The sequence below is a fragment of the Mesoplodon mirus genome, assembly GCF_964341445.2.
Source record: "Mesoplodon mirus genome assembly, chromosome: 6".
Taxonomy (NCBI): Eukaryota; Metazoa; Chordata; class Mammalia; order Artiodactyla; family Ziphiidae; genus Mesoplodon; species Mesoplodon mirus.
In genome coordinates this window covers 142,012,439-142,029,418 of record NC_138982.1, presented here as the reverse complement: position 1 = coordinate 142,029,418, position 16,980 = coordinate 142,012,439, and the positions used below count along the sequence as shown (strand labels likewise).

At 42.2% G+C, this 16,980-nt stretch overlaps 1 protein-coding gene across 2 annotated transcripts in view; it reads left to right on the top strand.

Moving 5' to 3' along the window:
• DSCAM (DS cell adhesion molecule) overlaps positions 1 to 16,980 on the top strand; it is a gene marked incomplete at both ends in the record, with an annotated part of 740,068 nt that overhangs the window by 659,421 nt on the left and 63,667 nt on the right. For both annotated transcript variants that reach the window (XM_082624816.1, XM_082624817.1), the window contains 2 exons: positions 10,346 to 10,499; positions 16,683 to 16,800. In XM_082624816.1, the coding sequence (XP_082480942.1) occupies positions 10,346 to 10,499; positions 16,683 to 16,800 (272 nt within the window). The remainder of the gene's footprint in view (positions 1 to 10,345; positions 10,500 to 16,682; positions 16,801 to 16,980) is intronic.

Genomic DNA, 16,980 nt, shown 5'->3' with positions numbered 1-16,980 from the left:
GGCAGAAAATACTAGACATGGTCACTGCTCTGTGTGGTGTGGCAAACGACACAACAGTGACATGGACAGCACTGGCTGACACAGGAGTCAGGTAGGAGGGTGTTACTCAAATAATCAGGTCAGAGACTGTTACTTAGGACATATATACAGCCCTGGCTTGCAGGAGGGGAAGAATTGTACCTGATGAGAGGGTTTTCTGACCAAGGGAAATAGCACCAGCAAAGTGACATTGTGTCATGGAGAGTCTTTCTCCACAACATCTTTCTAATCCTCTCCCTTCCTTTCACTCCCACCACCATTGCTTTGGCTCAAGCCCTTGCTTGGGAAACCAAACTAGGGCAGAGGCCTTTCCACTACCCATATCCATTCCCTTCCACTGTCTGCATCACTGTCATAATTATTCTTCCATATTCTTTGTCCGATCATGTCATGCCCTTGTGCAAATTTCTTGGATAACTTCTCCCTTTTTACCTAAAAATAGTCCAGAATTCTCAAGATGACCTGTGCAGATTTCCATTACCCAGCTCCAGTGGCTGTTCAGTCTCCTATTCTACTAACCCTCCTCCATCCAAAATCTAAGACACACTGTGTCTCCTGTGTGTGTGTGTGTACGTGCATGTGTGTGTGTGTTGTGTGTGTGTACTGTGTGTGTGTATTAGGTTCTCCTCCTCCTTGTCTTTTCCCTCTCATCCTCCCATGTAATAACGTTTATTCTTAAGGCTCAACTTAAATGCCACATTATTTATTCTAACGTTTTTGAGCACTTGCCATATTCTAGCTGCTATGTGTTAAATGCTTTATGCTTATAGTTTCCAAACTTGTTTTTTCACAATTGGAAATATATTTTATGATCACACTCCAGTACACACACACAGCAAAAGCCTTGTAAACAAAACTTCACTTACTACCCATGATGCACTCTGATCTTTTCTGTTATATTGGATTTTTTTCTCTTCTTTTATTTTTTAAATGATTTCCAGGCCCACTAAATTGCTTCTTTGGACCACATTTTTAAAAATACTGCTTTCATCAGTTAATTCTGATGATTACCTTATGCAAGAGGGGTTGTTTTTATTCTCTTCTCTGTACTGGTGCTGACATGGAGACTGGGCAGCCTGCCCAGGACCATGCAGCTTAGCAAGGTAAAGACAGGGTCTGTAGCCCACAGGGGTCTGAGCTCAGGAACCAGGCTCTTCACCCTAACAGCCTACTGCCTTCCCCAGGGAAGCTAGCCCCATCTCGCCTCAGCATCCCCGGCACTGATTTTTAACCTCTCTTTGACGTAAGCATAATCTCTTGTATCACTGTTGGAGGGGTGCATAACTGAGCCCCCGCAGTGGCACATCAGTTTCTTAAGTACAGGAACCACAGTTAGTTACTGTTATACCTTTGGAAACCCCGGTATTATGGTGACATAGTAGATGTTCAGCAAATGCTATGTTGAATTAAATTTTATGGATGACGGCTATGAGTCAACCAATAGAGGTTAAACTGTATAATGAAGTTTCTGCTTAATAAGGCAGGAAAAGTGTGTTATATACTTTGGGATGCTTTCCATCCCCTAAGGATTTAGATTAAATGCCTGTGCTTTTGAATCACTGACATGGAAATCATTCTGCCACAGTTCCAGCTAAATGACTTATTGCTGGACCTCTTTATTCTGTAATGGCAAAGCTGTAAATTATGGAGTTTCCAAAAGTCACCCAAAGAATACACAGTCATGTTTCACATACATGTACGCAATTAATCACATGTCAGCAGATCTTTTTTGGGCACCTCTGTGTGACAGGCATGCATTAGGCTCTCTATGCTCTTGAGATTAACTGAACTCTACTCTAGCACTCAGCATCTTATTATATGACTGGGAGAAAACTAGAAAAGCTTCCTTGAGACAGACCTACAGCTAAGCATATGAAAACCAACTCTGGTTTTATAAAATTTCTGGGGAAGTATCAATATATTCTTGAGCTTCCTTAGAAATATCTCAGTATTTCATGGCCAGTTCTGATGAAATATGTTCTAAATCTGCTTTAAATTTTTTTGTGCTGCAATTTACATATATTTATTAGACTCCAACTCTTTGGGGGAGTGAGGGGAAGTACATGCTATCTTTTATAATCTAGTTCTTTAAAAAGATGAAGAACAATAATCTAGTTCTTTATCTATCCTCAATGAACCAGCCAATAACTGCTCAATATTTCTGTTAAGTCCATATTTTAATTTTTTTAAATCATCATCTGTGGTGCTTCAGTTTCATTGGGCATCAAGTGAAGCTGTCCAGTTGCTATAATAGGTCAAAATGCAGGCGACCCCTATGCTAAGGTTGGGAGAAAGCTTGGACTTTAAAATCCTGAACCCGATTTTGGACTTTATTGAACAAAGGGAAGCAGAATCATTTATTCAAATGGAATTTCTGTACAGAAACAAGCCCTAAAAATCACTCTTCGAGCACAGTCTCACAAGATTGCCTGCCCAATTTTGCAGATAAATTGCCAATACACATTCTGGCTTTGAACTGCCATTCATTCAGACTAGACAGCGGTGTAAACTTCTCCACTGCTTCTTACTGCCTCCAAAGTAGCCACAGATGAAAATGCCCTTTTGATCAACTAGCTTTGGGAGCTTTTGAAAGATTCCAGCTTTGAAAACATATCATCTTTTTGACTTGGTCTGATACAGACATGGGGTACTATTTAAGGAAATAAATGGCTTCAGATCATTTTCAATTAAGAATTAAGAATGGCTATTTTTTTCCAAAACTATATATTATACCTATATTACATTTATAACCTAGAACAGCCTTTCTCACAATTTCTTTCTTATATTGTGAGAAGTTATGTAATGCTAAACCAGTTCTTTTGTGCAAAATTTGTTGAATAGATGATAGCAATCAAGTTAAATTAATAAAGCTTTTTTACAGAGAGATCATTTGTTTGGCAGATGGTATGACAACAGGGAAAGGATAAGACAAAACTGTAGTAAATGGAGGTGATTTTCTTTGAAAGAGAGTGGGAAATATAAGGATCCTGTAATGTCAGTCTGTCTATTGGGAAAATGCACTGATTCTAAACAATAGCATGGAGAAACTAGTTTCTTTCATGCCTTTTCTGCATATCAACTTTAATTCACTTGCAAAACATTATAACAATAATTTTTACATTTGGGAGACCCAAAATTAAAATATTTTATGTTTGAAAGTCTTTTTTAAAAGTAGCCCATAGTCATTTATATAATAGCCGATAGAGTGATCTTGGTAAAGTACAGAGGAAACCACCAAAATTGACTAAGATAAAACAAGTAACTTTAATATGCTATTATTTCTATGAGAGCTGGCCATCTTAGTCTATTCCATTAGGAAGATCTTTGTGCTGTATTATCTTCTTCTAGAGATGAAAATAATGAAATAAAATGGAAATCAGATCAAAATGTATTACACATAGAAATCTTAAAAAGAGGCAAATCTTAAATTGATCCAGCTAACTGTTTATTCTTCATGTAATTGAGGCTATTTCTCTGCCACTAAACAGAAAGATGTTATATGCTGTGAAAGAGTCATTGCCCTATAATTAAAAGAGCTATCATTTTGTTTATTCTGCTTTGGAGGTTTTTTTAGTCACTGCTGTGAACATTCTATCTATGAAATCATAGCATTCAATTTTTTTAAAAATAGGATGTTAATAATTAGATGTTAAAACTTTTTAAAGTACCATGTTTCTTTGATAGAATTAGTGTTTCATTAAAAACTTAATTGAAATTTTTTAAAGGGGAATTCTGTTTATATCCATCAGAAATGCTGAATAATTTGATCTGAGCAGCCTGCAACTCCATAGTCATCCTCTACACATTTTTTTCTGTTGTACTCAAATAAATTATAGGTCATTATTAAAGTCACTAAGACAACATACATTTCCTCAGTCCATTCCAAAGAGTGGTTAGCGGGTCCCAACCCTGCAACATTCTAGCCTAGGATCCCTGGGGGATAAGTGGAGGGCAGAGGGTGAGGCAAGGCCCACTCAGAGAGCCTGAAGCGTCCATGGGGGAGTGATGGTAAGAACATGCAAGATTATAATCCAAAGGGCACTCTAGGATTGACCCCATACTAGGACACAAAGCAAGCCTCAACATATTTAAGAGTATGGGAATTATTTCAAACATCTTTTCTGACCACACCTGCATGTAACTAGAAATCAACCACAGAAAAGAAATGAAAAAAAAAAAACTGTTACATGGAGACTAATCCAGAGGGCAATAATGATAAGGACCATAAGGGACATATAAACAAAGGGAAAATATAACACCTGATTGAGGGGATTAAAGAAGGCTTTACAAGGCTTTACAAGTTCATCTGTTCAGCTAAATAGTGTAAGAGATTTGAAAATGGATTCAGCCACTATTGGGTAAACATCCAGTTTTATAGAAATTACTAAAGATCATTTAAAGTAGCTCATTGTGGCTAATTTTATCTTATTTACTGGTTAAAAAGTATCTTAGACATGAAAGGAAAAATAATACACCAGCATCCCAAGACAAGAATAATTCTGGAGTGAAAGTAGGACTGGAACATGCTGTTCCTTGCCTTTTCATGGGGTGATATTAAAGCATTAGGATAAGACTAACGTAAGCAACCTTCACATCATTTTGAGGAGGATACTATTGAGTTCCTCAGAAATGCATTACTCCACCCACCAGACCTAAAGCCATAACACAGAAAGGCAGAACACTGGAAATGTGAGCTCTCTGGCCTGGGTGTCGAAAGGTGAATATCGTTAGCTGTATTTCCCACTCTGGGTACAATTTTAGGGAGGCAAGCATGTCAGAAGCCTTGTAAAAACTTGCTATAAATATTTTTTTTAAATCAAATGCATGAAGTTCCCATTTATTTTCCTAGGCATTTTACAAATGTGAATTCATGTCCTTGACTATGACAGGGATAGTTTGAGGAAGGGAATTCAAATGATTTTATTTCTAGATTTTAGTAAGAATTTGTCAGTTGCCTTATTTTAATTGTTCCTCCATTTGCCAAACCATGGTTGTATCTCCTTCCTTGACGAGCAAACTTACCTTATAATCTATACAATGGAATTGAACTCAATAAGCGTCTATGAATTCAAACTCAGCAACAATTTATGAGCTTTTATTATTACTAGGCATGGTATTAAGAGCATCTGCACAGCCCAAAGGAAAGATCTGTAGTCCAGCGAGCTTGTATGGCTGGCCCCAGATGTCCTGTACCTGTTGTCAAGCCTCATCATACACATATTTCTAATCACATCAGCCTCCACACTTCCAGTGCAATGGTGCTGGCATAATACCCCATCTACCTCCCAGAGCAAAAACCCATGAACATTTGATTTGAAGCATGATATTTGCAATAGCTCAATAGATAAACTACTTACACATTTTATAATTTAAGTGTGTGTCTTGAAAGAATACTGAAGTCTTCCCTCAAGAAAACTATGGACTGCCCCTGTTACGTGACACCAGCTAAAGAGAAGAACCCTGTTCTTCTTATTCAACAACCTCTGATTGACCAAGAAACACATAACTCGCTGCCACTTGGAGGATTGCAACTGAGAGTGATTAATTAATAATCAATGTCAGTTAACTCTGGATTCTGATAGAATAAGCATGTTTAAATATTTTTAGATGAGAAAGAACAACATTTTCTCAAATGGCTAACAGGAATTTATGATGGGCACAGAATATTGGCCACCCCAATCCACAAATGCCCTGTCCGCTCCATCATGATGGCACCAACCAGAATTAAAAATGAGCTGTGGGGCAGAATTTCCCATCGAGAACCAAGCATACACAAGTCATATACCTGGCATCAGAGCTTTCTCAATGTTGATTGGTTTTGTTTTCCCACAGGTCATGAAGTAACACAAGCCTTCCCTTAAAACAAAGGTTTAGCCCAATTATAGTAATCCATTCAAGATTAATTCATATTGTAGGAATAAGATCTTCTAAAATGACTAATATCTCTGTCCTGACTCTGAAAATGATGAGACTAGAGAGTTAAAGATCTACCAGAAGAAAATTACATATTTAGATATTTAAATATAGAGAAAAGTGTCTTTCTCTCCCTCCCCATAAATTTCTCCTTTTGACAAATTTGATTCATTCATCCCTAAGAAACTACACTGGGAGTCTGTGTTTCTTTATGCTACCATTTCCTATCTTGTTGCCCTTAGAGTGTAGCTCTGCTTTGTTATTTTCTATTCTATTTTCCATTCTGTCCCTCCATGCTCATTTAATGCTTCAAAGTCTTTGAAGGATCAGCCTAGCTGAAGTATCAGGGAAAATCTGGAAATAAAATCAATGCCTCTCACTGAGCATTCCCAGTATTTGGGAGGTAGTATCATATAATGGAACGCAGGTAGAAATTGGCAAGTCAGTTTAAACATGATTCAATCCTTGTGTTGGAAAATCTGGTATCAAATAAAAAGAAAATTAAGGAAATGTAAATATAATCAATGCTATTATACATCATATAAAATTTTAAGGAAAATGTTCCATAGGAAGTAATAGTCATCCTCCCTCTTTCCCAGAACAAGCATATTTGGCTGAACATTGAGAAGGGTTTAAACAAATAGATTTGCTTCACTACCCTGAATGGGTTTCTGATTACCCTTTTTCCCATTTAGCTCTTTTTCTCTTACCTGTTGCCACGTCTTGAACTTGTTAGCAATGGTTGAATTATGCACCATCTATGGATAAGTAATGCTGTTTAAAACAAATATTATATAATTTTCAGTACCCCCCTCTATTGGAGACATCTCCTACCTGCAGGCATCCCTCTGGAGACAGCTAGCCTTGCTCTCCCTTACAGCGTCCACGTGTGAGCATCCTTAACCAAGCACCTGCAAGTGACAGCTAGTCCTAGCCTTCTCTCCTTTTGTGAGCAAGGCTAGCCTTTAACCTTCTCAAAGGTGACTCACCTATCTCTACGGTGAGTTCAAAGGCCCTACCACCCATAGATGGGAATGTACACAGACATCTCTCAACAAAAATATCCTATTCTTGACTCAGCTTCTTATGGGACCCAGAGATAAGTGACGGTCAAAACATTAGAATCAGAAATCCCTGCATAGGTGGTCTCACATTTTTGTAAGGAAAGAAAGTACTGGCATCTTTGGGACTATTCTCACCTCTTAAGGACACTGCTAAAACTTCATGATAATAGGAAAAGTCACATTTAATATCCAGTTACATGTATAACAAAGAAAACGAATCAACTCTTCAATTATTTAAATTGTTCAGTCAATTTTCTGCTTGCCCTGCTACTGAGACCAAATAACCGGTGCCCAATTTTATGGCAGTCATCAGGGGAGCATAGTGGTAGCACCACTGCAACCAATTTTCCCAAATTACCAGTAGGAACCCCTGAATAGCTTGACTCTTATTTTCCATCCTAATTCTTAGAGAAAGGTCATTCCAACTGGGGGAAGTTTGTATAAATAAACCTCTTTTACTTCAACTTTTGCTTAGTCTTCTCTGTAAATGGTGAAACAAATATTGTTGCATGAGAAATCATAGTTTTATCATTGATTTTAGCTATGCTTCATGTTTCAGGTAAAAACTAAATAAATAAGGGCCAATTGTAGCTTATAGACAGGGTAGTGACTGAGTTTTAACTAAGGACTCTGCACCCTTTTTTTTTTTTTTTTTTTTTTTTGCGGTACGCAGGCCTCTCACTGTTGTGGCCTCTCCCGTTGCGGAGCACAGGCTCCGGACGCGCAGGCTCAGCGGCCATGGCTCACGGGCCCAGCCACTCCGCGGCATGTGGGATCTTCCCGGACCGGGGCATGAACCCATGTCCCCTGAATCGGCAGGCGGACTCTCAACCACTGTGCCACCAGGGAAGCCCTATGGGTCAATTTTGATCGATTAAATTTTATTTTCTTTATGAGTCCTTTTTTCTTATTTGTTTCTTTGCATTTCTGGAATTTTTTTTTTTTTTTTTTTGCCTCTGAGTCCTTGTGGGATTTTTTTTTAAATTATTCAAACAGAAAGTCACAAAAATTATAATCATCCTTGGAATTTTTTATAGCAGTTTTAAAAAAATTTATTTTATTGAAATATAGTTGATTTAAAGTGTTGTGTTTGCTGGGTCATATGGTAGTACAGAGTGAAATAAGTCAGAAAGAGAAAAAAAATACCATATGCTAACATATATATGGAATCTAAAAAAAAAGTTTCTGAAGAAACTAGGGGCAGGGAGGAATAAAGATGCAGACGTACAGAATGGACTTGAGGACATGGGGAGGGGGGGAACAGTAAGCTGGGACGAAGAGTGGCATAGACATATATACACTACCAATGTAAAAGAGATAGCTAGTGGGAAGCAGCCACATAGCACAGGGAGATCAGCTCGGTGCTTTGTGTCCACCTAGAGGAGTGGGACAGGGAGGGTGAGACAGGGAGGGTGGGAGGGAGACGCAAGAGGGGAGGGATATGGGGATATATGTATACGTATAGCTGATTCATTTTGTTATACAACAGGAACTAACACAACAATGTAAAGTAATTATACTCCAATAAAGATGTTTTTAAAAAGTGTTAATTTCTGCTGTACAGCAAAGTGATTCAGTTATACATATATATATTATTTTTTATATTCTTTTACATTATGGTTTATCACAGGATATCGAATATAGTTCCCTTGTTGTTTATCCATTCTATATATACTAGTTTGCATCTGCTAATCCCCAACTCCCAATCCATCCCTCCCCCACCCCCCTCTCCCTTGGCAACCACCAAGTCTGTTCTCTATGTCTGTGAGTCTGTTTCTGTTTCATAGATAAGTTCATATGTGTCATATTTTAGATTCCACATATAAGTGATATCAATCATATGGTATTTGTCTTTCTCTTTCTGACTTACTTCACTTGGTATGATAATCTCTAGGTCCATCCATTATAATAGCTTTTTTGAGTTATAATTCACATACCATGAAATTCATGCTTTTAGAGTATACAATTCAGTGGCTTTTAGAATATTCAGAGAGTTGCACAATCCACATCATTATCTAATTTTAGAACATTCATAATCCCCCACCAGAAAATCCCATACCCTATAACAATATATCCCCATTCTTCCACTCTCCCACCCTGCCCCTGGCAACCACTAATCTACTTTCTGTCTCTATGGATTTGCCTATTCTGGACATTTCATACAAGGAATCATAAATGTATAGTTTCCTGTGATTGGCTTCTTTCACCTAGTATAATGCTTTCAAGATCCATCCAAGTTAAGCATGTATTGGTACTTCATTTTTTCTATTGTTGAATAATCCTCCATTGTATGGATGCAACACATTTTATCTGTTCACAAGTTGCTAGATAGTTGGGTTATTCATATCTAGAAAATTTTTATTGAATGCCAAACATTGTGACTTTTACCTTACAGGGTACTGGATATTTTTATTCCTGTAAAATTTTTGACTTTTATTCTTAGATGCAGTTCAGTTCCTTGGTGACAATTTGATCTTTGTGAATCTTGTGTTTAATATTTGCTAAGCAATACCAGTATGGTGTTCAGTCTAGGGCTAATTCTTCCCCACCACCAAGGTAAGACCCTTAGGCACTCTGCCCAATGGTTCCATGGATCTTGAGGGCTTCCAGTCTGGCTGCTGGGGGCAGGCACTATTCCCAGCCCTGCGTGAAAGCTGAGCACTGGGACCTCCAATCCTTTCAGGTGGTTCTTTCCCTGGCCTCAGATAGTTTCTCCTCATGCACACATCTGCTCAGCTGAAGATGCAAGTGGGGCCCTCTTCAGATTCTCCATGTAGCTGTCTTCCCGGTGCTCTGTCTTGTGGACTCCAGCCCCCTTCCAGGCTCTCAGCTCTGTCTCCTTGACTCAGGGAGGCTGCTGGACTCTTCCTGGGTTCCCTTCTCTGTGCCATGGCCTGGCAACTCTCACAAAAATGTAGCAACCCTGCAACTGTTGGCCTCACCTCATTTATTTCCCATATTTCAGGGGGATGATCACTGTCCTTCATTACCTGATGTGCAATGCCTTTGAAGTTGTTTCCTATATTTTGTGTGTTCTTTGGTTGTCTCAGGTAGAAGGGTCCATCTGGTTCTTGTTATTCCATCCCAGCAGAAAACAGCCGTGCCATGACCCATAATGTAAAGGGTTAAATTACTCATTGGTGGCTGTCATAGCTGCTGCATAGACAAATTCAGACTATGTAGATATTGCAGATCCAGCCTTTTAGAGAGGGATGAGAGGTGGCTTTTGTTTCTTATAACAGATAATGTGTTAATAAGCATTCCTTTAGGAGATCCATTTGTGCCATTGGCCTCCTTGAATGTGGGAACATTTATGTCTCCTCTCACAGGTGATCAGCGAGTTTGAAGCCTCTCCTGACTCATTTTCCTACAGAATTCCTAACCTGAGTCGGAATCGGCAGTACAGCGTCTGGGTGGTGGCCGTGACCTCAGCCGGGAGAGGTAACAGCAGTGAAATCATCACGGTGGAGCCAGTAGCTAAAGGTATGCCACCCATTATGGTAAGGGCCTCATTGCCTATGACTATTCGACTGGTTTTAAGTCTCTATTCTCTCTGAAATAAAGCTTAAAATGCCCTAAAGATAAAGTAAACCAGAATACCATGTGTTATCACATTTCAGCCCAAGAAATAGATTTGCTGCTAGCTGGCACTGGGTTTTTGTGCACATCAGGAAAGCATCCTCCTAAGGATGAGTGGCTTTACAACTTCCAATGCCTTGGGGGAAATTAGGAAAAAGAGCCCCCATTCACCCCTTTGGGTAGGTGAAAATCACTGCATAACAGCTTCCCAAGCAAGTTCTAGTATCTTCAAAATCGGGTCTCGTGCTTCTTAAAGAGAAATGTCTATTTTTTTGGTCTATGGAATTTAGAACCTTACGAATATAAGAAAATCATTAGTTCTTCTTCTATTGATGGAATGCTGTATACAAAGACCTTAAGTAACAAAAGGAAGTTTGTTTTAGGAAGAAAAAGTTCTTAAAAGTGAATGTAATATCTTCACATTGAGATGTTAAATCTGGCCCTAAAAAGCACGTTTGGACACAGAATTATTCTACTTATTCTACTTCTGGTAATTGCTACCATGCAGTGGTTAGAGTCCCCCTAAGTTAGCACTTGTCATGAATAAATGCATTTACCTCACAATTCCAGGCCAACAGGAGTTGTCCCGGGTTTGGGAATACGCCACATTGGCAGTTTATTACTCATAAGGTTTCTAGGTGCCTGAAAGAGAAAATAAACATTCCAAGATTCCAACTTTCCCTCTAAGAGTTCTTGATAACATGCTGGTAATGTGACAGCTAAGAAAGAGGCAGGATAAAGTAGTGAAGGAAAAAGAGAGTGGTGTCACACTTTGACCATAAATTCAAATAGAAAATAAGCGTATTGTTGGTAAGGAATATAAACAGTGGATTTTTTTTGTCTGTTGTACTCTTTGATCATAATATCCAGCTACCCCCAACATACACATTCTAACATTTAGAAAACAGTGATTATCAAAGGGCATCAGGACTGTGGGATTAAAAAAAAAGAACTGCAACATAAGATGTAGGGTTAGAGATAGCCTCACCTCTTCTGTACTCTTGTTCATTCAATGTTACATCTCCAGACCCAGCCAGGAATGGCTTGGCTACGGTAGAGGATGTGCCATACTCAGAGGGGAAACAACTGGAAAGTGGCTATTTCCATGGGAATAGGACTTGTCTGGGGAGATTAAGTGTCATTTGGTTATTTAATAAATCATTTTGAGTGCTTACTATATGTCAGGCATTATGCTAGCAATACAGGGGTGATTTTGTCAAGGGAGCTTGACTGCTGTAGCAAAATATCTTGTGTCAGTGGCTTAACCTGATAACCCAGACCAAACAAATGTTTCTGGACTGGGTGGCTTTCCTGGGTGGCTCATTCCACATGGTGACTCAGGGATCCTGGCCTCTTCCACCTTGTGATTTGAGATCCTGGGTCCTTTATTTCCAGCTATGTAGATGGAGAAAGAGAGCATGGAGTCTCATAAAGAAGGTTTTCACGGGCCAGATGTGGATGTGTTTACTTCATTTTTACCCATATTCCATTGTACAGAATGACACATGGGTCGCACCTAATTTCAAAGCAGAGCTTGGAGATGAAGCCAGGCTGAATGTCCAGAATGAAAAGGAAACAGGGTGTGGTGAGCCCACAGGACTCTTTTCTAAGGATTATATACAATACACTTGTTTACTTTCTGCCCTCGTGGAGCTCCAAATTGGGTGGGGACACAGTAAACAAAGCATCACAAATATACATGTATAATTGCAAACGTCAGTAAATGCTTTAGAGAACCCACTTTAGAACAGACCCCACTTAGAGCCTTGGCCACACAAAGATGAGTAAATGCAGTTACATGATGAGGGAAGAAGATGCGTCCCAATGTTCGAAGGCCTCCAGCCTAGGAAGAGTTACATGTGTCGGAGGTCTGGATGCTGGACCTGTGGGTCTGGGTTGGGGGGAGTGGTCTCAGGAGAGCCGTGGGGGAAGGCAAAGGCCTGGCCAGGCTGGGCCTTCAAGGCTTTGTTAAGGATTTCAGATTCTACTCTAAGCAAAATAGAAAGACACTGTGGAGTCTTAACCAGAGGAGGGACGTGATCCTATCTTTGTGTGTGCATGTGTATTAAGATTTCTTTTTAGAACAGCTTTAGGTTTATGGAGAAATTGTGATGCTAGTAAATAGAGTTGTGCACTTCACGTCAGCTTTCTCCATCATTGACATCTTACACCAGTAGATGTACTCGTGACACCTAATGGCAGGTGTGTTTGAAGACCATGCTGATGTCTATATCCTGAGTGGGTCACAGGGAGGTAAAGGGGGGAAACACAGGAGGCCAGACAGGAGCCCGAGCAGTCAGGCAGTGTGGCCTGGGCTAGCGTGGTAGCAGAGGGGCCTGAAAGGTGCGTCCTGGGTGTAGAAGTGATGGGACTCAGTGGACGATATGCGGGGGACAGGAGGAGAGCAAGAACGAACAAGCAAATCTAGCGCGCGTTGTTGTAGGGGGTGGCGTCATGTACTGGAGAGGATGACCGTGGAGGAAGGGGTTTGTGAGGCGGGTGAGAGGATATGGGGACATTTTGGACACATTCAGTCTGATGTGACTGAGAGCCATCCACTTGGAGATTCTGTGCCGTTGGGGCGAGTCCTGACCCTTCAGAGACATCTGGCAGGAGGCAGAGAAGGAGCGGGGTTGGCACACAGGCACCCCTCACACCTGGGCTTGGGAGAGCCCACCTGGACCACAGAGGGAGGTGGAGAGTCAGGTCCAGGGGTAGCTGGAAGCACACGCTGGCTTGCACTGGGGAGGGAGAGGCCCGGGAGCTGGCAAAGAAAAGTGTGTCAGGCAAGACCAGCAGGAGTAGGACCAGGAAGGCAACGTCAGGAATTCGACAGAGATGCTGCTGCCGGGAGACCAAGGGAAGCAAGACTGGCAGTGCCCTTGGGTTTGGCCATTCAGGGGATCCCAGGGACCTTCCAGAGAGTAGCTGTTGTAGCGAGTGAGGACCGGGTGACGGGAGAAAGTGAATGGGAGGTGGGGAAGCAGAGGGACTGAGCAGAACATTCTCTAAACGTACATCACCAGGAAGAAGTGACAAGAAAGAGAAGCTGGAGCGAGGGCAGGGTCTCACGCCAGGCAAGGCTCTGGTTTCTGAGGTTTTACCGTGTCAGCTGCAGAGCACGCCGTGTAGCCATGGGAAGATTCCGTGGACAGGGAGGGGTGGGTAATACAAGATAAGGAGCCGACGGCCTCAGGATGAGGTTTGGAGAAGGAAACACAAGGGGGTTTAGAGGTTCAGTGGCAGGAAATGCGAAGCTCCCGGCTGGGGTCTTCCAGTTTCTGTATCAAGTATCAGGCAGTTGGGGGCTGTGAAGGAAGGACCAGAAGTTTGAGAAAAGAAGGGACAACAGCAAGGCATCATTGCAGAGAAGCGGGAGGAAACTTACTAATGAAACCGACACTGACAGGGAGAGCTGAGAGGCCAGGGGAGGTTGGTGACTAAATCTACGGCGGTTCCCAGGTTCCCGGGTACGTGGATTTCTCCAGGAATGTTCAGCGTCTCATGCTTAAATGGAGTTCACCCAGAGTTAGGGTTGATCTCCATGGGTTTTCCAGAAAGGGGCTGAGCTAGGGAACACCTCCGGGGTGGAGCAGACGTCCGGCTGGCAGGCACCACCCAGGAGCCCCAGACCCTGGCAAACCATAAACCATAACGGCCGAAAGGTCCAAGCTGGACAGACGGGGCCAACCGCAGGCTGAGGAAGCTGGTGCAGCTTGTTTTGCAGTTGTTGGAAGATCAAGGCAGGCTGGCAGCCGTGGCAAATCTGGGGGGTCCAAAAATCCAGGGTAAAGTTCAGGAAGAGGGCTGCTGCTTTGGGGGAGGGAGCCGCAGAATGAAACCATGCACCCAGTATTGGAGGAACGGCATCCTGGGAAGGAGCCCAGCACCGGGCGTGGGGCGTGGGGGGCAGACGCAGAGCACGTGGCCCGTGGCTGGAGCAGCACAGGAGCTGGGAGGGGTGTCCAGGTTGCTAGTGGGCTACGGTTTCTCATCAGAATCACCTGAGGTGCTTGTTCAAAGACAGACCCCCAGAGCCCATCCAAGATCCGCTGAATCACAGAGCCAGAGTAGGAATCTGCATTTTTAGCAAAGATTCTAGGTAATTCTCTTGCCCGCTCCAGTTTGCTTAGTCTTAGAATTTCAGAATAGGATCCTGTAAATTCCAGCTTCCACAAACGGACATTAATTTTAGAAACCAGGTGTGCTGGGCTTGAAGATGAAGTGGTTTTAACCAGTGTTTTTCAAAAGCCTAGTGGAAACCCACTCATAAGTCCTGGAATTAATTTTAGGCATTACAGCCAGCATATTAAAGAACTAAAATGGAATAGAGTCAAATGGGCTAGACTAGCTAGGCTTGAAAAGAAAGTAGAAAATATCAGAATGCATCATACACAGTAAGCATGAATGTGTAGAACTTTTCTACGTACATGTGTTTTCATTTACACACACATTATGTGTGCAGCTTCTGGGGTTCAATGTAAAATATATTTCTTACAGGGGGAGGGGCTGTTAGAAAGCTTGAAAGCCCCCCAACTCTAGCTGGGTTTCCCTAATCACCCCCATTTTGCTGCAAGGATATTCCTCATCATAAAAGGATGGTCTGAAGGGTTTGAAAGGGAAAATGCCAAACTTCCAATGTCAGAAATCTGATGCTACCTGCCCAGGATATTTTTGTTACCGTGATAGAAAATCAGAAAGGTCAGTAAGTGATAAAGTGGGCTGTGCCCTGGAATACTCTATTTCCAGGTGAAGGGTGCCATCCGTGAGCCACCTCTGAAGACCCTTCTCTAAGGAGGAAGAACTGCAGTTTCCCCTGCAGGCGGGGAACGTTGCTTCAGACACATGGGTGGCTTTTGCTATAATACTTGCTGCACAAAATAGGCCCAGCTTCTGAGCCCGCTGGCACTTCCTCTCTCTCTCTGCTCTTGCCTCCAATGCTTAGAACAACAAAAGTCAGAGTTGTCTGGCAGACCTCAGTGATGAAAGCTTTGTGCTCTAGACCAGGCTGACTTCTCATGAGTTGGCTCTGGGAACTCCACCTTTCCTGGCATTCCAGCACTCTGCTGAGAAGTCTGCACCCCACATCTGCTGGCCAATCTCAACCCTCAAGCCCAAAATGGTGCAGGGGTGCCAGCACTGGTCCCATCTTTATGGGTCCATCATGAGATTGGAGCTGCCTTCCACCGCTGGGCTCCTTGTCTGTGCATCCAGATGGGCTGAGCTTCTAGAGAGTGGCCCAGAAAGCAGTGTCCCAGTGAAAGGCAAAGGCCGGGCAGATCATTCAACCTCTGGAGGACTTGTATCTTGGTGTCTCTGTCAGCTTCTGTGTCTCACCCAAGAAAGTGGCGCTAGGAGCCTGTCAGTACAGGGCCCCTCTGGTCTCCAAGGAGGCCCCTACTGACATGGGGCTGCCCTGGGCTTTTTCCTCTCCACTTCCTGGGCCCTGCAGCCACTTTGGGATTGTACCAGGGCCCATGTCCCCAGGAGATGCCCCTGTTCCAGCATCTGAATCACTGCCCCAAGCAAACAGTGGTTCTTCTAGAGAGGCCAGTCCGGAAATGTTTATTTTCCTTAACATTTATGCTGAAGATCAAGCTGATATAATAAAGTCAGGAAAGTACCACAAAATTGATAAATAGAAGTCGTTACAGTTTTACTTCTTCCCGTCTTGGGACTTTATGTTTTGTTTTGTCTTTTCTCTCAGATATTACAAGTATGTTTTAATGTGCAGTTTTGGGTGTTGAGAGAAATTGCTTAATAAGTGCTTTGAAAAATAACTGGGCTCATAGAAAGCACATCTTGGAGCTGCTGGGCTTATGAAGCTTATGAATTTGGGGTCCTTGTGGTTTAGTCAATACAAGGGGATAAAACGCTACAGTAGGGGCTTTCGGCAGTTTGTATGTTCATACAATGAACATCCCTTAGACGCACTCTGATACCAAGAATAGTGTTGACAGGTATGACATTGATTGGCAGAGACACACTCTCCTTTCTGGGGTGTTGCTGGGTTGGGGAGGGTCACCTTGGCCTCTGTGTAGATGACTCTGTGTAGTTACTGGGCTTCTGCTCTGTTTGGTGGTTCAGCTCCCGCCCGAATCCTGACCTTCAGTGGCACGGTGACTACTCCATGGATGAAAGACATCGCCTTGCCTTGTAAAGCTGTTGGGGACCCTTCTCCTGCGGTAAAGTGGATGAAAGACAGGTAACCAGTAACCCAATGTATGCCCTCAGTACATCAGACACACCGTGCTGAGTCTGGTGGTCTAATTTTGTATATGTACACTCTTGAAAGCTCCAGGAAAACTACCCACTCTTCTGCGATAGAGAGGAAGTTGGTTGAGGGTGGTGGTGGAAGAATCTCAGCTTTAACGCCAGAAGGATC